This window comes from Magallana gigas, chromosome 5 (assembly GCF_963853765.1).
Source record: "Magallana gigas chromosome 5, xbMagGiga1.1, whole genome shotgun sequence".
NCBI lineage: Eukaryota > Metazoa > Mollusca > Bivalvia > Ostreida > Ostreidae > Magallana > Magallana gigas.
In genome coordinates this window covers 51,126,333-51,149,607 of record NC_088857.1, presented here as the reverse complement: position 1 = coordinate 51,149,607, position 23,275 = coordinate 51,126,333, and the positions used below count along the sequence as shown (strand labels likewise).

Below are 23,275 nucleotides of genomic sequence, written 5' to 3'. Positions count from 1 at the left end.
AATGTATGTTTCATGCTTGACTGGTGTGAAGGTAGAGTTGTATTGTATCTGAATTTGTGAATGAGATTTGGCTAGAAGTTAGTAGAACAAAGCTGTGGCAGATATAATGCAATGTACTGAAATTGGATCATATTGACCCAATATTACATAATGTATCTCAGAATTGTCTATGATCAAACCATTCTCTTATATATATTCACATCAGCGTTATCTTCTTTATACGAAAAGAAAACCTTTCTCTGGATTCAAAAAATACAAAAGGGGGGAGGGGGTAGCTGTCAGAATAGTATACAATCTATGGTAGAGCTGTATTGAGATTTAGTGTGGGAGATCTGTAAGAATGGACAGGATATCTCCTGCTGTTTGTGAGATACCTGTGTGTGGAGTTGGCTTATACTGGGTTGTCTGGGGGATATAAATTGTGTCTACAGTTAACAGCCATTGTGCTGAGTTCTTCTGCAACCTGTAGATATGATTGGGGGGGGGGGGCAATACAAAAAAATTATGGAGTACATTTATTGTTCATTGAGAAATTGAAATGTATGTGCCAAAAAAAGAGAGAACTTTTTCAAACTGTCATTTATTTTTAGTGACTGACCTTTTAACCTTTATGACAAGCATGGTAGGATGTATTAATTATATCGAATAAATAATAATTCATTGGATTTACTACAAAGTTGATGAGGCCCCCCCCCCCCCCCCAAAAAAAATAAAATTAAAAAATTCAAATACCATATTCTGAATCTTATTTTACAACACAATTTGGTAGTTTGAATGTTTAGAACATAAATCATCATGTAAATAAGTGCTAGGGTTATTTAAGACATGTATGATCAGGCCTAAAGTGTGTGTTAGCAAGGATTTGTAGCACTTCAAAATATGTGCATCGAAATAATGCATTTGAGGCATGTCACACATATGTGAATTCCTGAAATGAAAGAACGAAATTTTAAGCTGCTGTGCAGTAAAGATTTTCTTGTCTACATTGTGGCTCAACTATTTTTCATTTCATTTCCTTTCAGTCATAAGAATTTGAAGGATTCTCTTTCATTCCAAATCCATAAGAGTAAAAGCTTGCAAAATATGATTGAGATACACACTGCACATATTCTTGTGTGTTTCTCTGAATGAAGAAACCTGTTGGTGAAATGGCTGCTCGCTGCATTTTGGTATCGCCTCTGTATTTTCCACTGTCAATATTTGCTCTCTGTAAATAACGTGGATACACACAGGTTCGCGATGAGTCATCAATTGCTACAGATAGGGAAACCTCTGTGTACTATTCTTAGTAGCAGCTTACCTATAACCAGAAAATCTGCTGAAAGCCGTACCAAATATTGAGGTAATTTTAGACATGCGTAATGTCATGGTTGATTTGTCGGGACAGACGTGGTTCTCCACTTTCAGTCTGTCTCTCTCACGGATACTTGTACATTGAAACCTTCATAAACATGATGTTCTGGGAAAGGTCATTCTATTTGTTTGTGTTTTGGAGCAGTAAGAGTCCTTTTTTATCTCTGTTGAAAAGTTTGAGTGATTAAATATCACATTTAAACTACATTAAATGAGTACATGTTCGCGTGTACATTCTAAAGGTGTGAGAGAGAGATTACTGGCAGCTTCATATGTTTGCTGATGTTACGTATTAAGTGAAAGGAGTTATTTGTTCTGCATAAGTAATAAGTTTTTGAGAGTTCATCACTAATGAACCTTTAAGAGTATTCTAGTTTGGGTGCATCATGGGCACTTCATGCATCAGCCTTCTATATACATGTATAAAAATGTCTTAACTGTTAACATGGTAGTTTATTTGTTTTCTTTTCAAATGTAGATTCCCCCATTCTAGTTAAGATGGGTGCTTGTGTTTAAAAGAAATTCATCTTTAGTTTATGTAAAGTTCTTCATGGGATGATTATTAATTTGAAACATTTAAAGGGGAAAATAATGCCTATCTATTGTTTCTGTCAGTGGCTGTGCATTGTCTCTGATGAACACGTTATGCTTCCTTAGAATTGATATGCAGTTGGTAAAAAAAATAAATTTTATAAATGCATCACTGCTTAAAATGGAGTTTTCATAATTAAAAAAAGCTTCTTTTTTCATATTAAAATTATTTCGAACAAATTTAGTAGCAAATAAGCGTCTTTTTTCATATTAAAATTATTTCGAACAAATTTAGTAGTAAATAAGGGTAGTTGCATTTTCTGAAGTCTGAACAGTAGTGTATATCCACATTATTTAGATACTGGAATGTGACTGTGAGTAACTTAGTGAGCAACCAAAACAACTTCCTTTTTGTAAACCAAGCCGCAAAACTGAAAACAATAGAGAGTGGCCGTGAATTTGCTGTGTGTAAGTTATCTAACTTGTGTCACAGAGGAACTTGATCAATGATTATTTTTATCTTTTTTGAACAGACTGACACAGCATCTTTGATCTGGCTATTTCCTGGTACTTAGAAAGTGGGGGAGTTATTCAAGGAAGGATACCTTTAGAGCTGAATTTCTGAAGGAAATCGACACTTGATGATAAACAGTCTCTAGCGTTGTCCTGCGTCTTCCTTCTCTATTTGTGGGACTACTAAACAATGGCTAAGAGAAATTCTCCACAGGAGAAGTGTCTCCTTCACTTTGTGGATGAAACCTGACAGTACAAACATGGCAGACATGCCATATAGACTAGGATAACAGTATTTCATGTGCGCTATTTGGGAATGGCTAAAAAGGCGGAGGATAGGACTTACAATGTCAGTGTTATTGGGTTTTCAGGGTCGGAGAATGTGAAGGGGCCGGTGGGGGTGGGAAAGTCCTGCCTGTGTAACCGATTCATCAACGATGTGGCGGACAAATATCACATGGAGCACATCTCCGTCCTCAGTCAGACGGACTTCGCGGGACGGGTGATAAATAACGACCACTTCCTCTACTGGGGAGAGACCACCAAAACTGATGAGGGGAACAACTTCACATTCCATGTTATTGAACAGACGGAATTCATCGACGATGTCTCCTTCCAGTCTTTTAAAACTGGCCGCACAGACAACTACTACAAGAGGAGTACGCAAGTGAAAGTGCAGTCAGCGGAGAAGTTAATGTACATCTGCAAGGACCAGCTAGGTATTTATCTTTATATTATGTTATTATTGGTGGGTTATTAAACATGAAGAGAGTTCAACATAATGTATGTACTACTTGTTAATGTAGAGGACTGCTATAAGCAACTAATAAGATTTAACCAGATGTCTTCGTTTGTGAAACTCGGCATAGATCCCTTTTGACGTGCGACCAATTTTTTGCCGAGTACCATTTCTCACCAGTGCATTGTTACGTCATTTTTCGTTTATAATTATATGTGTTGATAAAGTGACGTAACAATGTACTGGCGAGAAATTGTACTCAGCAACTACTGGTTGCACACCATTATTATTTCTTTTATTAATTAACCGTCTAATATCAAAATTATTCATATAATGATCTTACTAGATGAAAAAAAATAGTTTCCCTTTTTCTTAACACTTAAATAAGAAAACATTTTTTTTTCAGCATAACATGAATGAATGTAAAATAACACTATGGAGTAATTTAAGAACCCTTCACCGTATTAAAAATCTTCCTTAACCGACTGTCTCCCAGTGTTATAATGTTAAGTGTAGGCTGAATTTTTCCTCTTTTTTAACCTTCTGTAATACTTGAAATACTTAAAACATACTAGTAAATGTAGAATGCAGAATTGAAGCTGTAATTTTCATAGTCAAGTAAATCACCTTGTCATGACAATTGGTAATGGTTTTGTCCAGTATACTGTTGGCAAAAATGGTTTATGCTTTATAAAATTCAAACACAGTTGTCTGGCTCTTGGCCTTACGACAAATGGAGGTATGATTAGTTGAGCCAGATCCTGCTATGATATAAGTCCTTGGTGTTAGGATTCTCTTGTCCCGGGTAAGGATCCACTCCAGGCCACTCTGGATAAAGTCAGTACCTTCCATTGTAACTATTGAACACTCTTTCCACTGAGTGGACTGTTCCTTTCATAGGACTATGAACTGGAACTATAGACAGTTCCTAACCACTGTGGTTGTAAACAATTCATTCCACTCTGACAATTGACAGATCGTTCCATTGAGACTTAAAACAAATCCTTCCATTGGGACTATAGTTTGTTCCTTCAACTGTAAATATACGGGTAGACTTATCTTCAAATGTGACAACTGATAGTTCGCTTCCCTTGAGCCATAGACAGATCCTGCCTATCTGATAACAATAGACAGTGCCTTTTTTCAAACAGAAGTTTTCTCCACTTGGAGAAGACATAATTCCACTTGTACCATAGCCATTTAGTTTAACTTGGACTTAAAGCTGTGAACGGTTCCTTCTACTGAGATAAGCATAGATAGTTCCTTCCACTAGGGCCATGGAGCTAACGGAAACCCAGCTTTTAATTTTGACAAGTGGTTAACAGTATGAAAGGAAATGCAGTATTCTGTCTGTTGATTTCAAGATAATCTTATCAGTTTTAGATAGTGTTACATCTAGCATAGTTTTATGTATGCTGTCTAAATCATATCAATATGCTATAAAAATAAATTGTATTTTCATCAATATCATTTCGCCAATACTAAAATTTCTTTTATGATAAACATGCAGATAATTTGTTAACAGTAATGGACAAACTCTTAAAACAAGTATTAATCTGCCTTGTTTTATAGCAATCTACTGACAAAAGAAAAGCACCTAAACAATTAGTGTAATATGCTGAAAACCTGATAAAACTCTTATTTGTTAGCTTTATGTTGTATGTATTGCATTTCAGCTTGGACATATGGTGGTATGTTGTTCAAATAATACAGAAATGATGAACTTGTCTCACTTTCAGCAAACTCATAAAAATTGTCATTCAAAACAATACCTTTCCTAAAATCTTTAGTATTTCATTTGTCAAAAATGACTGATTTTAATATTTCAAAAAGGTACACAAAATCAAAATTTCTTTCATTCATCGGCATGCTGCTGTGGATTGAACATTTTCTCTAGATTTTTTTCTTTGAATTTGTTAAATATAATTGTTTTGAAGAAACAAATAGAGACATATTGTGCCAGAGAAGTTAAGCCCTCTTCCTCTCTCACCTCAAGTGACTGTACGATCTGGGGCTGAAATAATTACACTGCTTCAAACATCATCTTTTTGGTGAATTCGGAACCAGAATTTCTTCTGTTTCAACACTAAACATGCTGTCGTTGTCAATCAAACTTCTTATTGGTGTAGAAATCAAAATGCTCGTGTTTTTTTTTTCTGATAACGTTTCTCTTGTGACTGCATGTTCATGTTGAGAGCAAAAAGGTTTTTTTGCTCAAGATTCTCCTCAATTTCTGAATGGTAGCATCAGTACTTCTGAATCAATGTTCTAATCAAAATGTCTTCTACAGAAATCAAGGTCAAATTTGACTATGTATATGTGATGACTTTTCTTTGTTATTTTTAATTTCAATTTATTAAATTTTTTGCTTAACCAATTAAGGGCCCTCCAGGGGCAACAAAGATAGTTTATCAATATAAACATGCACACAATGTCATACTCATGTAAAACACTATGTTGTAGGAATGGAAACGGACAGTGCCTATGAGCAGAAACTGATGCCAGAAGGGAAGTTGAACATTGATGGGTTTATTTGTTGTTTTGATGTCAGTAAGGTTTCCCAGACAACCATGGTGCACCAAGTAGATTTTGTTATTGCCTTGTTGAATGCAGCCATGAAAACTAAGAAACCTATTGTTCTGGTCACGACCAAGAATGATGATGCAGACAAAAGGTACTTACAGGAAGTTGCAAAAATCGCAGCCCGAAAGGATTACAAGGGCAACATTCCCATCGTCGAAACTTCTGCTCACAAAAATGTCAACGTGGAACAAGCTTTCTTAGTGCTTGCTCATATGATGGACAAGAACAAGCGCCGACCAATTATCACCCCTTACATTGATGCTTTTAAACAGCGTCAAGAAATTGAAGAAGTAGCAATCGAAGCATATAAAAATCTGTTACGCATTCATGTGACAGACCCCAAGGCTGTGTTTAAATCATACCTTAGGAAACTGGAGAAAGAACCAGATTTTAACCATTATGTTGAACTCTTAGGAACTGAAAATGCAAAGAAATTGTTTCGTCAGCATGCGAGACAGTTACGCGAGGACCAGATCAGAAAAAGGGAACAAATATTTTCTACGAGGCTGCCAGATTTGATTCAACGGTTTTTACCTGATTTAGAAACCATTGGAAACAGGTGTGCTTATTATGATTCAAATTGCTCTAATGTTAGGTATATAACAAATATGTCAAATGTTTATAAAATTCTCAGACAATGCAGTTACTTTTATCCAGATCATTGGGTATTTCATACATTTCTGCAAACTTTAAGCTAATAAATATCATAATTACAGATTAAAAAGAAATGTTTTAAAGGAGTTTATATTAAAATTCTTGTGCCTACTTGAACTACTGCATTTTGAACAGCAGAGTTAAAAGTGAAATGTTACATTATAAGCAATAGAAGTTTGATTACCGGGTATGACATGAACATAAATACTAAAGAAAGTTACTGTGGAATCATTAAATTTCGTGGGGGCCAATTTACGTGGATGGCTTAAATTTTACAGGTGCGTGGGGACGTAATATCGTGTATTCTTATATATCTACAAAAGGAAATGTGACTTTATTACCCTAATTTATCATTTCGTGGAGGATGTTATTTCGTGGATGAGAGGTACCCACGAATTCCACAAAAATTGAGCCACCACAAAATCTAATGATTCCACAGTAATCTGAAAAAGCATTGGTTAAAATACAGTAATTTAAAGAAAAGTATTCACTTTACTGCATCAAACATGAATTTATCAGAACTTGTATTTTTTGACACTTGATATAGTTGAAATATCAATATAGAATAAAAACTGTAAATCAAATTGAAAATATGTTTTATTGATCAAATATATCAAGTGGATGAGACACAAGTTCTAAAAGAAGCTGAAATAGATTTGACTTGAGGGTCAGAGCATGATGATGACATCCTATCTTCTTTGTCTCAGGTCATGGAGTGCTTGTCAGAAATACATCAAAGATCACAAAGACTTCAACCACTACTTCGTGGAGGTGTGTAAGCCGGGGGAAGGGGAAACCTGGAAGATGGTGCCCAAGTTCATTGATAACTACAATGAGACGAGGACGCCGTTTGACATTTTGAGCTCGCCCGAGGGAGAGGCTGTGTACCAAAAGCATCTCAAGCAGCTCCAAGAGGCGCACAAGAAAATCCAGTAAGGGCCAATGTGTATAGGACTAGCTAAAAGTGTTCTAATAATTGGACAATGATCTTTGTATTGGGTTACTCTCAGCTTCTTGCATTTTCAATAGCAGATAAGATACTGTTTAATTGTAATTGCTAGAGTTAGGCTTTTAAGGAATTTTTTTAAACTGATTCATACTTGCTGTTATGTTTTAAATCAGACATCCTTAAATCCCTCCACTTAACTTTTAAATAAGAAAGTTACGTGGGTTAATTTCTGGCTAGACATTGTCTACTCAGTGAGGACATGTTCAGAAATCAGAAACAATATTTAAGCCAAATTAAGGGACATTGCGGTAAAAGTTTCTTTACATAATGTCAATGCATTTTGCTGCCTCTCTATGAGTAATGCTAAGAACAATAAAGATGAGTTGCTAGATGGTCAGTTCATTTTGAACTTATTGATTCCAGACTGATGCAACAGTTCAAAAAGCTTCTGTCCGAGACCCCTCAGGTGACCCCCGGGGCCACCCTAGAGGACACCTATCTGTTGTTTGTGGGCAAGGACTGCTACATTGGGCTGTCCCAGGCGGAGCGGGACGACGTGTTTGACGACTTCCAGGAAGACCTGAAGTACCAGGTGAAGCATGAGCTTCACGAGCTGCTGTGGGAGAGGACGGCCACCTTCATACAACAGAGGATGCAGCCCAACTCCTCCCACAAACTCACACAGGACGATCTCAACAGCATCAAGGCCGAAATCGAGAAGGACCCCAGGTAAGGGCTTCAATGGGTTCTTGATTCATGTACTGTGGAAGAATTATACCTGAATACATTCAGAGTTCTGAATATATTACTCTTGTCTATAAAGTTACCACCTGACAGAAATAAAACCTAGCATTAGTATTGAAATTCTAAATATTTATACAAGATGAATTGTGTATTCAAAAATTAAGTTTTGATAAATCTGAAGATTTTGGATAGTCCACAATATTTGATATGTTAAATAAAAAAAAATGAGTTTGGAATGATCCAAGATGTTTGATTTCTTTTCTGGATAATGTTTGATATCTATTCTATCTGTATAAACAAGTACAAACAAGATGTTTGGTGTCTTTTTTTGGATAATGTATGATATTTGTTCTATCTGTATAAACAGGTACCGTCGGCTGGACAAGATGGAGGATGAGCGTGACGTGATCCTGATCAACCACCTCGGGTTCTTGGAGTGTCCCTCCAGCGAGCAGTGCTACTACAAGGAGCTGTGTGCCGAGACTCAAGTGCAATCAGTATTAGAGACAGCTGCCAAGACAGTCAAGTGAGTCACATTCGAGTGCATTCAGTATTAGACACAGCTGTCAAGGTTGTCAAGTGAGTCACATTTGAGTGCATTCTGTGTTAGAGACAGCTGTCAAGATTGTCAAGCTAGTCGGCACAGTGCTGTTGTCTTGTTGCAATGCATTACATTTACCATAACAGTTCAGTCTAGAAAACTTGTCTGATTGCAGGGCGATTACCTTGGTTATTACATCAAAAGACATGGTGACTTTGTCCAGAAAGTTAGCAATGTTGCATGCTTCTTTATTTTTCAGTATTCATTGTCATTTACATGTTGCTTTATTCACAAACAAAGACCCTGGAAAATGTAAATATTAAAGAATAGTGATGAATAATACCTGTGTTGTTTATTGTAGTCGATCATCAAACAGAATATCAGCTGTTTCTGAAAAGGAATGTCCACTGAATTTAGTCCTCCTGGGAAATGAAGATCTAGCCAATAAACTTCTAAAGCAAATTAGGGTAATTACCAGAATTAATATAATTTTAGTTTGTGGAATAAATACAAGATTGATGTTTGCATATTGTGAATGAACTATCAGCACATTGGTCATAGATTATGAAAATTTGGACAATCTAAAAATAATCATTTAGTAATAAATTGCAAATAGATTCACAAACAGTCTGCAGCTTGTTTTATGCTGTGTTAGGTTTGTTTTTGTGACTTCAATCGAGAGACAGTGTCATTGAGTGTGAATTATAATATGGATGGTATGTTCTATGTGAGAATGAGCATGTTGGTTTTCTCCCATAACCATCATAATGCAGCTCAGAGTGACTCCAGAAGAGTCTATAGGATATGTATGGCATTTTAGAGAGTTTTTGGTTCATTAATAACAGAATTGTATAGGTCTGACTCTTAATACTAAGTACTTATTATAGAGTTTCCAGGTTGTGATAGCTGGTATTGTTTGTTTGCAGGAAATGTTTGAACACGACCTGTTCCAGTATAATGACACCATATACCAGGTCGATTATCGTCCAATCGGGGAAGATGTAAGCCTGGAACAGAATGCTTTCCAGACTGCAGAGTTTAAGCCAAATGGTAAAACCCAACTTAGATCCTGGACATTGGCTCAGTGTTTCCATTAAGAATATAATCCATTTACCAACACTTTAGTAGCATATACACCAGTTGAGGCTTGATTTTTCTGTCTTTAAAAATATTTTGGGGATAAATATCAAAATAACATTTCTAAACTTCTTTTCCAGGTTGTTTATGTATGTATAAATCTGAATCCTCGCTCAATTATATTGCCTCAAGTCTGGAGACCGTTCTGACTGCGGATGTACCGGAGGAAGAAAGCCTGCGTAATCTGCCGATTGTCATCATCCATGAGTACGACCCCCAGCTATCGGAGAAAGACAGCATGAAACTCAGTCAGAAAGGACAGGACCTCGCCAGAAAGTATGGCTTTATGCTGAAACTTTTGATTAACATTTGTTCACTCCTACATCATATCAATGTCAGTTTTTCTTTTGTATACTCTGACTTCAGTTTTTATCTCACCTGAGCTGAAAGCTCATCAAGTGAGCTTTTCTTATCACCTTTTGTCCGTCGTCCTTCCTTAAACTTCCTCTCTAAAACCACTTGGCCAATTTCAACCAAATTTGGCACAAAGCATCCCTATAGAAAGGTAATTATAAATTGCAGAAATGAAAGACCGATCTTTATTTAAAACGGAGAAAACCTCGAAAACTGTAGAAAAAAGGGGGTGCATTTTAAAAAATCTTCTTCTCAAGAACTACTGAGTCAAATTCAACATAATTTTGCATAAATAATCTTTATGGAAAGGAAAATATAAATTGCAAAAATTATCGGCGAATTCTGTTTCAAATTTGAGTAATTTACGAAAATAAAAATAAAGAGATAATTGCTGTCAATCAGTTTATAACTTCAGGTTCAGTATTCCATATCGAAAACGAAAGTTTCAATGTATAAGGCAGCCATGTTTGAATGTTGACGCATGACAAACGGGTCAAACTGACAAAGATGAATTTGCTTGTTGTGCAACAGTTTACGTGCGAAGGGATACTTGAAACATGCTAAATATATTTGTGCCGATTTCGTGAAGTGAATTGAGGTTAAATCTTTCAATGCATTGACATTTTCACTTGTGATCGAGGTTTTACGTTGTTTTGAATTTCGTTTCTGCTACGTATCGAATCAAATACAGACTTTGGTAAATCAGACAATTAATTGTTTACCTGCACAAAATGAGCAAAATCTGATGCACTAACAACATATTATATTATAAATACTATACATTCTATTGGTAATTCGATACGATCTCTACGTTATGGTTGATTATAATGCAACATGTTTTGTTAAGATGCCCTGCATTTTCAGTCTAAATGGAGATTGTTTTTGCTGCTAGAAATATATAGGTATATATATATATTATGAAAAATAAATTGTGCTCCTTCTTTGTTTTAGTGCATGTTTCTTCTGTTTTAATTGTTTACAATTTTCTCTTTACTAACCATATTCAGCTGTGTCAAGTGTCAATTATAAGCAAGATACAGAGCTTTGCTCACAGAACTGAGGCCATGTTTTTGTTCATTCTGGATAGGAAATACCAAGTTTAAAAATCTTAAGTTGATTGTAAATAACTCTTGTGAACAAAAAATTGACTCAAACCAAGCAGAATTGTGAGTTCTGTATCTTGCTTATAATTCTACAATTGACGATGAAATTTTGGTTTATCACTAGAAATGTCTCACTAAACGTTAAATACTTTTACAGAAAAATTAAAAGGATATGCTGTAACAACTTTTTGGGGCCCCCTCCTTATACGATGAATCTACACCAACTTTCAGACACAATTTAATTAAAACAACCTCTTTAAAACAGTTTAAAACATTACTGTTACGGGGATAAATGTATTATCTCTATTCTTAAGAAAAAATTTCCGCGGAAAATCATCTTGATTTGTAGCCATTTGTTAACGTTGATTTTGAATAAAGATGAAAATAAAGGGTGGGCCTTAGTAAAATAAAGCGATTATGCCTGTCAATACATTGCAGTCTGAGGCTCATTGAGAGGGGGGGTCTAGACCTTATCAGAAATCTTGACAAGCAAAAAAAAAAAAAAGATTTTGAGTACGGCTATGCCTTACTTTGCAAAAAAAAAAAGTGAAGGGGGGACCCCACTCCCCCTCCACCCAGTTCCGACGCCTATGCATTGATTATACATGTAATAGCTCTTTAATATATCACATGACTACATTTTTCGTTTGAGTGTATTCATCCATGAAGTGAGTAAGGTTATAAAACGTAGCATGAGTTCACGCCTGGTAAACAACAATTGTTTATAATGCGGAAGACCAATTAAATTTTTGAATGTTTTTAATTTGAGCGCCTTGAGGTACAATTTTCCTCTTTCACATATAGGAATTTTTTTTAATAAAATACAATAACTAGCTAGTACAATGTAGTTGAAGATAAATGTGTACCTATATGCATATTCTCATATATAATTTGATCGTCTTATAAAGTGAGGGGACAGAACTAAAATAAAGGGAAATGGAAGTTAACAGTGTACCCCTACCAAAAATTTAGTTTCACATCTTGCATAGGATCTTGTTTTTGGTATAAATGGTATTTCATAAGGGTAGAATGTCAAAGATTAAGTGTAGGAAAATAAGTGTAAAATTTGGATACAGTTTATTTTATGGTATTTTTTTTTCTACCGAGGGGCCAAATGGCACAATATCCGTTGAACACCCATATAAGCCATTGTTGCTCAGGTGAGCGATGTGCCCCCATGGGCCTCTTGTTATCTATTATGGTGTGTTTGTTTATCAATGTAATTTATTACATGTGTATTTCAAAATTGTGATTTGGTTTACTTTGTTTTTGGAATGTATTACATGTAATATCACTATGACATATTGAACTTGTTTGATTTCAGAATGAATTGTGATTTTGTATACATTCCTGAGGAAAACAACCCTGAGAACATGCTCCTGATACAGGTAGAGGACGCTCTCCTAGCCCTGGTCCGAACGTCCAATGGATTCAATCTACAGCTAGAACCTCAGCTAAGGTAAGTCTTCTTGTATGTAAGGCCGAGGTTCACAAGTACTAGTAGCTGTCACATTGGATATATTATAAAATCATTGAAAAGGGATACTGGTAAGAGAATATCACTACAATTTTTGTAATAAATGACAAAGCTTTTTGTTTAATTTACTACAGGAACGACTTTAACGTCTGAGAAGGTGTTGAAAATATCTTTTTTATCTTAACTGTCATTGATTTAGATGAAGTTGAACTAAAAATGCTTTGTACATGGAATATGTGGGCTTTTATTTCAGAATTGCAATGTGTATTATGTGTGGTGAGGACTTCAGTGTGGATATTCCTATGGGCCCCGTTCTGAACAGCAACGCCACCTATGTAGATGTAGAAACAGATCTCTCCGTATCCCTAGAGCTGGAGTTAGAAAGTACATCCGATGGGAGCAAACAGAAAGTAGAAGTTTGTGTGGGGTCCTACCATAATTTTATCACCCGAGTATTTCGGGATGAGGAGGAGTTTCAAGGTTTTATTCTAGTCTACAGTCCTGTACGACAGGCCTCGTTTGCTGCAATGAAGTAAGTTTAGTCACAAGTTGGACCTTCTGCTGTTATCTTTTGTGTGACGTTTTCCTATTGCAAGATGATAACAATTGCAAATGTGTATAAGCTTTTCTCATTATAAGACCATAAGAAACTGCTCCTTATTACACAGAGGGAAATTAATCTCTCTCTTTAACAAGTATCATTGTACAAGTAAAATTGTACCTTAATTTACACTTGTGATAACTATTACAGTGTCTTCGGACTGCAGTTGTTGTACCAAAATTATTATTTTATTAACTATGTCACTCAAGTTTGACAACTTATACTTTCAAACACAGAACTATGTTCCATGCAAAAAAATTTGGTTCTTTTTTCATTCAGAAAACTTATGACTTTCTTTTTCGTTTTCAGAGCATATGCAGATAATTTGCGGAACTTATTTTCCATAATGCCTTTGATGATTATTGCTGTCAAAGATCCACTCACTCGAACTTCTTACCAGAAGGAATTAATAACAGCTGGGGAGATAACAGCTGAGGACTTAGTAGCGGAGTTCAGACTCACCACTCAAGACTTCAAGAAACAAGGTAAATTCCTGTACCATAATAACTGGTGCAAAGTACTGTTAGGTCAAGGTGAGGATTCTCAATTATACACTTTTTAAAGACCAGTGCGTTTTTAACAACACAGGTAACAGGTATTCAGTATACTTGAAAAGGGGGGGGTGTAACATCCAGATTTGTCATTTATGGGTAGATATTGTAAACAGGATCAGTTTTTACATTCAACTTTATGGGTTATAAATCACCCACAAAAGTCTACTTTACTTAAGATATTACAATATTTGTCTCCATTGATATTCAACAATTGTGTTAAAGAAATGTAAGAGTGTAAAACAAATATGGCCTAGACAAACTATACATATTTTGGAAAGCTGGAGAAAACGTACCTAAGAAAAAACGTACCCAGGAGAAAACGTACCCAATTCCTAGGAAACGGTTTCTCCAAGATAAGGTACTTTTCTCCTAAGATTACCATAATTAATAGTTTTAATAAATATTTTGGGAAGCAACAAAATAAATTAATCAATAAACATTGTATTATTTGTTTTTGTTTTTTTTAAAATACAAAATCATGTGCATTAACTAATTAGACAAATTTAATGTTATATACATCTGTACAAACATCGGCTGAGCAGTTTAATAAGTTGGCAATTAATCCATCAGAAAGGAAATCGTTAGAAAAATAGTTTTGATTGCAATATAATTTAGAGAATTTAATGATGAGTATCTCAAAAAGTCGACAGCATGTTTTTTGGTACCAGTATTCAACCGACTCTTACCACTCATATAAAAAAATTGCTATTATTAAATTAATATTTCTATAAAATTCATTTATTCCACTTTTTTTATGCTTTTAAATAGTATTTAAAACTATTCAACATTATGTTTTTGATTTTTCTTGGGTGCATTTTCTCAAATAGAGCATGTACCCAGTATGTTTTCTCCAAGAAAAAACGTTTTCTCCTGATACTATATTTGGTTTTTTATGTTACAATTAGTGATGTATATGCACGTGTTTATTTTTGCAGCCAATGTGTACCTGCCCTTCATGAAGGAGGCTTGGAACAAGCGAGATCAGCATGAGTCTATATACTCTGACCCCAATAGTCCCCCCTACGACACCAAGTTGGACATGAGGCCCCCCGCGCCCCTCCCCGACTCCTTCCCCACCACCAACAGTAGCAGTAATAGGTACACAACAGATTATAAAACAGAAATATCTGTATGCTAACGGACCCAGTAAACATTAACAGGGCTAGGGAGCAGTGAAGGTTTTATGTAACCTAGTGCCATGATATAGTTATTAATGGAAGAAACATAACTCCGACATAACTCTTTTTTTCCATAGTCAAAGAAGTAATAAAAGTTACATCATTTCTACAAACAATACAATATCACTACAAACAATACAATATCACTACAAACAATAAACAATACAATATCACTACAAACAATACAATAACACTACAAACAATACAATATCACTACAAACAATACAATATCACTACAAACAATACAATATCAATTGATAAGATTTTATTTGTACCTGGTTTTTTCGCCGCAGCCAAAGTACAGAGGACAGTCTGGATGTGAAAGAGACGCAGTACTCTCATGAACCGATCTATGACAAGCCTTTCACGCACCATCACCCCTCAGACGGTGAGCATGAGAGGCCTTACTCGACCACGCCCCCACCCAGACCCACTAGTCCCCCCAATGGAGAGCTGCCCAGCCGAGACCAGCTGGTCAAGCCCAGCATGTTAAGGAAGAACAGAGGATCTAATGCAGGTAACTGTCGTACACCCTTATTGTTCCACACCTGAGGTTTATTTGAAGTGCTCTTGAGTGAAGACTTTCTATAACTCTTCAGATGCTTTGTCTCTTTGTATATCATGGTTGGTTTTGTGTGTTACAATCAAATTGTAATGTTAAGTGAATTTTTTTTTTGTGTAATATTTAAATGTGTATCTATTTAAAAATATTCACAGATATGCCTGAATTATTTACTTTTTTGAAAGTATCGGTTTGAAAAATGGATAATATATGTATATGTTAATTTGCATTTTGGGAATTCAGTTCCTCTCCCATGAGTAGTTTTTGGACTGAACAGATATATAATGTACATGAATATAATGATCATATATTTTAAACATTACTAATACAACATTTACTAAAAATTGACAAATTTCATACTGCTTGCTTCTCAAAGCTATAAATAGTTAATGAAGAAATAATGAAGGCATTTACTTGCAATCCTCTGGAAGGACAAGTTGATTCAACTGAAGTCAGTATTTTGAAGGCTTTTACTTCTAAGTAAATACTGAAATGTGTGGCATTCATATTTTGCTTAATAATCAATTAGTAAAAACCTAAACAAAATCTACCAGGCATCCATGAAGTAGTCGCCTTACCAAACAGATGTAATACATACATAGTACTATTTTGATAACTATCCATTATTATGTGATTTGTAGTGGGATACCACCGGGAAGTGTTTCGCAGGTCTTTTCCTGTAATCGAAACTGATTCATTACGCTTGATAAGTTACAAGAGTCTGGAACAGCCGGACTCTGAGAGCACTCAGAGTCCATTTCAGTTTAGGAAATCTTGTAGTATGAAACTTGTGGTCAAGGACAAAGAGCCAGGTGATTTGGTATTGTGATCAGCTGTTTTTGCTTTTGTTCAGTTTAGGTACAACGGGTTTGAGAAATTATGCTCAGTTGATTTTATTTATTTCTCTCCCCAACTTTGAATATCATCATGCTTTGTAGTAATTTTCATGTCTGTTTTCCTTAGTGTATTCAAAGTTAAAGCAAAGGTTCAATGTGAAACGTTTCATTTCTTTGCAAAGACTCTAAAATTCATAGCAATTAGTATTTTTCATCAATCTCTAATATATAAGGAGAGGGGGTTGGTTAGGCAAATTTTTACACAATTATCCAGGTTTGATATTACATGTATTTCATTACAACAGGGCAAATATTCTTTATATTTTCTTAACATTCCTGGATACCAAACTAACATTTTTTTTAATTTTGATTTGTGAATAAAGTATGAAGAATAGAATAGAATACATTTTAAAGATGAAAACAACTTTGAAATTTATTGAGCTGAGTATCTAAGAATCATATTTTGGGGATAAGGTTTTGTTGTTAGTTTTATCAAAATATGCTTGCTAATAATTTTAGGAATTATTCATATTTAGAAAAGATGAAATAAATTATTGTGTAATAAACAAGTGAAAGAAAGAAAGAAGTGAAAGAAAACAAGGCCAAAGAGAAAGGGGTCATGGTCATCAATGAAAGTAGTTCACATCAATTCCACCCTGTCTTAGTTTTATTTTTGTTTCCACTGCTTGCTTAAGGTTAATTTCCTGTGGAGTATTGTTTTCTGATTTCCCATGTTTTATTCAGTAGTTCCTTGGTTATTATGTGTTTAGATTTTTTTCTCAGATTCACTGCATTTTTTAATGCATAGAGATTTGAAGTGTACATGTATTTGGTCGTCTATATTTTCTGTTTAATGACTCAAAAAATTATTGTAGTGTAAAAATGTCTCTGTTGTATTGATAATTTAATCATAGACTTTTAATTTCCTTATCTTTATACAGCAAGTCTTTTGATTTGAATAAAAAAAACTTTAACCCACCAAAAATGATTACTGAAATAACATTAATATCTACTTATTACGGAATTATACATGCATGATAAGAATAGATTAGGAGAAAACGAAAACCAACATCTCTCTTCATCTTCAGTTGATAGTATCTGAATGTTTTCTTTCCCCCAAAGCATGGGCACTAAATGAACCTCAGAGACAGAAGAAAGCGTCCACTTTTCCGACCGACGTGCGTCAGTCCGCCCGGGATAATGGTGACTCTGCTTTTGCATTAATGGTGGTTGTTGTATTTAACTGGGCCAGCCTCCATATTCATCTCTCATTGTGACAGCCTCCTCACCCCCACACTCTGATCCTATCTCTTTATCTCTGTAATACTATCTTTAAAAGATGTAGAGTAGATAGTTATGTAACTGGCACATGTAATAGTTATGTAACTGGCAATAGTCTATACAAGTTACTAGAAATTTTCATGGTCTTTCATTTTTGAATCAACTTCATATGTTTACTATTTCAGAATGAAAGTCAATATGAAGATTATATAATAAATAAATGAAAGATTGATAAGGGTATTGAATACTAGGGAAAAACCTCTTTTTTTTCAAAATTAAATGCCAAAAATGGAAATGTCCAGAAATACCTATAGCAAGAAGACAATGTTCCCTTGAGAATGAATTGGAGATTGTATTTTTATTATTTCAGCTTTTTATTCTAGCAAACTAAATTGACACCTGAAACACGCTGTAATGATGATCCTGCTTTTGTAGAATTTGCATGGCTCATTTAATTCGTCATGGAAATTAAAAGATTTTTTTTTTTGTATAATTACCAGAAACATAATTTTTCACTGTTAGAAATGTAACCTCAAATAATTATTAGAAAAATATCCATATATAGAACTGCAAACCATTATGATTTGTGTATCTTTAATTCAATATTTTATCATGAGTTATCCTTTCAGTACTTAATTTTTTTGAGTATGCACCAAATGTGCATAAAGAAGCACCTATATGGTCCATACACACATTTATACTTATTACAAAGTATATGTTTGTTTCTACACCATAATTATTTTTATTCAGTATATACATGTATATGCTTTCCTTTTGAAATCATTAACTTCATTGATTGAGATCCTCTCAATGTTTTTTGCCCAAGAACTGCCAACAAATAATTTTTTCTAATAATTTAAATGGGTTCAGTAGGTTACCGGTATTTATTATCAACTCTTAAACACTTGTAAAATATTTATCCTTTACATTGCTGAAAGATCTGACAGACAGTGTGTACCAATACACTGTTACCAAAACTGTGACAAAGATACAGATGTGTTAAATACAGGTGTGTTAAATCCTGTGGTGTACATATGTACTTGATCTGGTATCATACAGTAGGTTTTCTGTTTGGTTCAGTATTTTATTTTTAAAAAGTGAATCAATAATTCAATACATTTTTAAAAAGTGAATCAATAATTCAATATATTTTTAAAAAGTGAATCAATAATTTAATGTACAGCAGAATAAATAGTTTGCTAGACAATCAATTTCATTAATACAATAGAAAATTTTTTTTAACTTGATTATTGATTCAGATTTATGTAATATACAATGTATATGAATTGGATATGATTTGCATTATGGTCTCAAAAAATTATCAACTCTCTCCCTCTCTTTATCATGAAACATTCAATACATTTCAATATAAGAAAAGTAGAGTAGAAAAATGTTGCAAGTAGCTGCATGAATACTGGTACAAGATTAGAGAAAGTAACTTAAAGTGTTTTCATCAAATGAACAGAAATTGCATTGATATTCATTATGTTCAAAGTTCACGTTATTGCATGTGTATTCAACATTTTTATCACTTATTATTGAATGTTGCTTCCAATATGAAAAAATCACATTAACTGCATGTTGATGTAATACTGAATTTTCAGGACAAAACATGTTTTTAATCTTCATATACAACATGTTAATGGTTTACTTCATAGCCAACAAATTGATAGAGATCTTTATTGCATCATCTTGAAATCTTCTCAAATGTATTCTTTCTGATTATATACATGTAGAAGATCTAACTAATATTAAAGTAATTAGTATAGAAACCTCTTATGCTGTTACCGAAATCATGTGTCTCTGTATGTTAACTTTTGTGTTGTAATTGACAGATACTTGGACCGACCCCTCAGCACGGGAATCCACTGGGTCCCAGAATTCCGCGGAGGACACAACCTGGGTGGAGAATGATCTCTATGCAAGAACCTCAACTATCTTAAATGAGTCAGCACTCAAGGTGACAAATTAAGATTTATCTGATCATTGTGTTATTTCACTCTGTATTTTGTATCAGTTCAATGCAACAATAAATGAAAGGTGTAAATTTTTGTTCCGTTTACCATGAGTGTTCAAAAGTTAACTTTCTCAGGAATTTTTTTTTCGGGGGGGGGGGGGGGGGGGGGGGGGTGGGGGGAATACTCACAAGTAGAAATTTGAAATATTGGTAGGTTAAGAGCAATGTATTTCATTTTGTCTTGGTTAATCATTCTTTGATTCTGTTGTTAATGTGTTTCAATAGGACTCGCCAAAGAAACCCTTCAAGGGAGATGCTCCCCTGGCTCAGCCAGAACAGGACATTAGTCTGGCTGACTACGGTGTTCCCAAGGTAACAGCTCAGATCAAATTCACCTCTCTTAATGAACAGATGACGAGTGTATAGGGCATCGCCAGAAATTCCTAACAACTCACTCATTAATGTAACAATCAAGAAGAAGATTTAGATTATCTTTGTGATAGACATTCATATTGAGCAGTTCATTTTAGGATTGATTGATTATAAAGATGTACTTTTTTTAACAGATTACCTTTATGTTTTCCCCATTATTTTCAGGCCCAAAATATCAAATGCGCATTATACACCAGTGCTTATTACATTTGACACAAACTTGTTTAATTATTCTAGACGCACTTTACATGGAAATCACTTAATTTTACGTTATTTAAAAGAAAAAAATTAATGTAAATGCATGATGCAGGTTCTTCCCTCATCAGATTTTTTTACAATCAGGATTTACTTTTCTATGATGAAAAAATATATTATCCGTGAAATTAAAAACACCATGAAAGCTTCTAACAGAGGAAATCAAAAATTTTTAGACACATGGAATTAAAGTTTTCCTCCTAGTCTGATGCTTACCAGTAGGTATTATGTCTATAACAAGTAATTCTTTGTGTCATACAGGACCACTGCTTTGTCGGGGCCGGAGAGTCAGATTATGACACTGTATATGGGGCGCTGGAACCAGGTCGTAGACAGCGCATCATGTCACAGGAACGCAAGTCCAAAAGTAAGCTATAACTCATGTCACAGGGACGTATGTCCAAAAGTTAGCTCTAATTCATGTCACAGGGACGCATGTCCAAAAGTTAGCTCTAATTCATGTCACAGGGACGCATGTCCAAAAGTTAGCTCTAATTCATGTCACAGGGACGCATGTCCAAAAGTTAGCTCTAATTCACGTCAAAGGGACGCAAGTCCAAAAGTGAGCACTAATTCACGTCACAGGGACGCAAGTCCAAAAGTTAGCTCTAATTCATGTCACAGGGACACATGTCCAAAAGTTAGCTCTAATTCATGTCAAAGGGACGCATGTCCAAAAGTTAGCTCTAATTCATGTCACAGGGACGCATGTCCAAAAGTTAGCTCTAATTCATGTCAAAGGGACGCATGTCCAAAAGTTAGCTCTAATTTATGTCAGAGGGACGCAAGTCCAAAGTTAGCTCTAATTCATGTCACAGGGACGCAAGCCCAAAAGTTAGCTCTAATTCATGTCACTGCATATGGGGGGCTGGGACCAGGTCGTAGACAGCAAATCATGTCACAGGAACGCAAGTCCAAAAGTAAGCTATAACTCATGTCACAGGGACGCAAGTCCAAAAGTTAGCTCTAATTCATGTCAAAGGGACGCATGTCCAAAAGTTAGCTCTAATTCATGTCACAGGGACGCATGTCCAAAAGTTTCCTCTAATTCATGTCACAGGGACGCAAGTCCAAAAGTTAGCTCTAATTCATGTCACAGGGACGCAAGTCCAAAAGAAAGCTCTAATTCATGTCACAGGGAAGCAAGTCCAAAAGTTTGCTACAATTCATTTCACAGGGACGCAAGTCCAAAAGTATGATATAAATCATGGACTGCAGAAACAATTATATAATAATCTGACATGATCTATACCTTAATAAAATTGATATAAATAATCTACAGGTATTCATACCTTACTATAATGGATACATGTGTATTAGGGAACAAGCAATACCTGTGTTTTAAGAAAATGGTGAATTATATTTATGTTGTATGCCTTTTATCTTTGTTCTTCCTTCATTGATTCAAGTGGATATTGATGGGTATCAGGTGCTAATGTGATGAAATGGATTATAAAAAGCTAGGAGACCTAGTCAATTCATATATGAAGATTCTGTGATATCATTTTAGAGAAAGCTCAAGAATCGGATGACTCTGAAGAGTTCAGTTCGCTGGAGCGAGAAAAGCGAGAGAAAGACTCTATCTACAGCAGAGTGAACCGAAAACCAACGCCACATAAAAAGAAGACGAAGCAGAAGCAGCAGGACGGCCGTGTGTACACTATCCCCGTGTACACGGACGAACGACCGCAGGGGAACAGGCGCAGGGATAACCGGGGTAAGGCAACCAGAGCAATATATGTGTATCGGGCTTTTATAATTCCACTTCGCTTTCATATTTACCTTACTATTCACTGGGTGATTTGAACTTGGTGTGTTCTGTTTTCATTCTATTTACTGTATAAACCTCTGAGAGCTTTTCTTTAGTGTATAAAATGAATGATCCCTATAGAACCAAGAGAACCTAATGGATGAGCCTTTTGGTCACAACAATGACCTCTGTAGACACAATGCATCTGGTACTTGAAATTGACTTTGTGTAAATAGTTCATTATATCATATAAAATTTATGACAGATTTATATTCAAATGTACAATTGATATTGTAAGACAGGTGATAACTAATAAGCCGATAAGACAGTCAGTGGGATGAATACAGACAGCTTTCCACATATGTCTTTGTATATTGACTCTTGTGTTACACTTGCTGCCTAAATGATTAAAACATCTGTAGCTTAGTCTTTACTTCTTATACCAAGCTTTAGGATGAATTAATCTACACTGTATAAGCCTACATGCACATAAATACATGCAGCAAATCAACACCCCCCCCCCCCCAAAAATGAAAGTAATAAGTTAGGACTTTTTGAGCAATATACACCCAATGATAAAATGGTCAAAATGATTTTTTTTTCTATATAACATTTGCATGCCTTTGCAATAATTTGCTTGGCTTACAAAAAAGTGTGTAAATGAAATGTTTATTCAGAAACAAATGTAAGTCAGCTATATAGGTCAGGTGTTCTTCGTGGGAATAGCCAGCATGCTCCTAACGCTTTATTTAGAATGACCAGAGCTTTTCTCACTGAACAGAGCGGAGCGACTCCCCGACAGAAAGTGAAGGAACGGGGGACGAGATGTCCAAAACACCACTGAAGAAATGCATGATAAAGCAAAGGAAGTGGCACGGGGTGACTGACAATTGTATTATGAGTCCCCAGTCCTCTCCAGGTACCTCCCAGTCAAAATTGATGTTGTCCAAAATAGAGTATTGTGGGATGGGAAGGTCGTAGGAAAGGAGGCAGTTTTAGGATGTGATAATGGGTTGAACTGGGACTGATATTTAGGTAGGAAGAGGTAGAAGTTTGATCAAGTGTAATAATATTGATGGTGTTCAAGTTGGTAATGGAAGGTATTAATTAGTGAGGGGAGTAAAAGTTTGGTAAAGGAAAAGACAAACATCAGAGGGTGTAGAGGGTTGCTTTATTAGATTGGATAGGGAG

The 23,275-nt window shown here is 35.2% G+C and overlaps 1 protein-coding gene across 10 annotated transcripts in view; it reads left to right on the top strand.

The window, feature by feature from the left end:
* The window catches only part of LOC105325176 (rho GTPase-activating protein 5), a 42,324-nt gene that overhangs the window by 7,418 nt on the left and 11,631 nt on the right, over window positions 1-23,275 (top strand). For 5 of the 10 annotated variants that reach the window (XM_066086254.1, XM_066086256.1, XM_066086251.1 and 2 more), the window contains exons 2-22: window positions 2,418-3,116; window positions 4,813-4,827; window positions 5,600-6,278; window positions 7,081-7,305; window positions 7,746-8,051; window positions 8,434-8,592; window positions 8,969-9,074; window positions 9,534-9,657; window positions 9,825-10,020; window positions 12,526-12,660; window positions 12,932-13,210; window positions 13,589-13,764; window positions 14,769-14,931; window positions 15,305-15,528; window positions 16,215-16,385; window positions 17,532-17,612; window positions 19,526-19,650; window positions 19,933-20,019; window positions 20,596-20,701; window positions 21,845-22,051; window positions 22,866-23,003. In XM_066086254.1, coding sequence (XP_065942326.1) covers window positions 2,714-3,116; window positions 4,813-4,827; window positions 5,600-6,278; window positions 7,081-7,305; window positions 7,746-8,051; window positions 8,434-8,592; window positions 8,969-9,074; window positions 9,534-9,657; window positions 9,825-10,020; window positions 12,526-12,660; window positions 12,932-13,210; window positions 13,589-13,764; window positions 14,769-14,931; window positions 15,305-15,528; window positions 16,215-16,385; window positions 17,532-17,612; window positions 19,526-19,650; window positions 19,933-20,019; window positions 20,596-20,701; window positions 21,845-22,051; window positions 22,866-23,003 — 4,105 coding nt within the window. In that variant the 5' untranslated portion in view covers window positions 2,418-2,713. The remainder of the gene's footprint in view (window positions 1-2,417; window positions 3,117-4,812; window positions 4,828-5,599; window positions 6,279-7,080; window positions 7,306-7,745; window positions 8,052-8,433; window positions 8,593-8,968; window positions 9,075-9,533; window positions 9,658-9,824; window positions 10,021-12,525; window positions 12,661-12,931; window positions 13,211-13,588; window positions 13,765-14,768; window positions 14,932-15,304; window positions 15,529-16,214; window positions 16,386-17,531; window positions 17,613-19,525; window positions 19,651-19,932; window positions 20,020-20,595; window positions 20,702-21,844; window positions 22,052-22,865; window positions 23,004-23,275) is intronic. The other 5 variants (XM_066086258.1, XM_066086257.1, XM_066086255.1 and 2 more) reach the window with 4 other exon arrangements.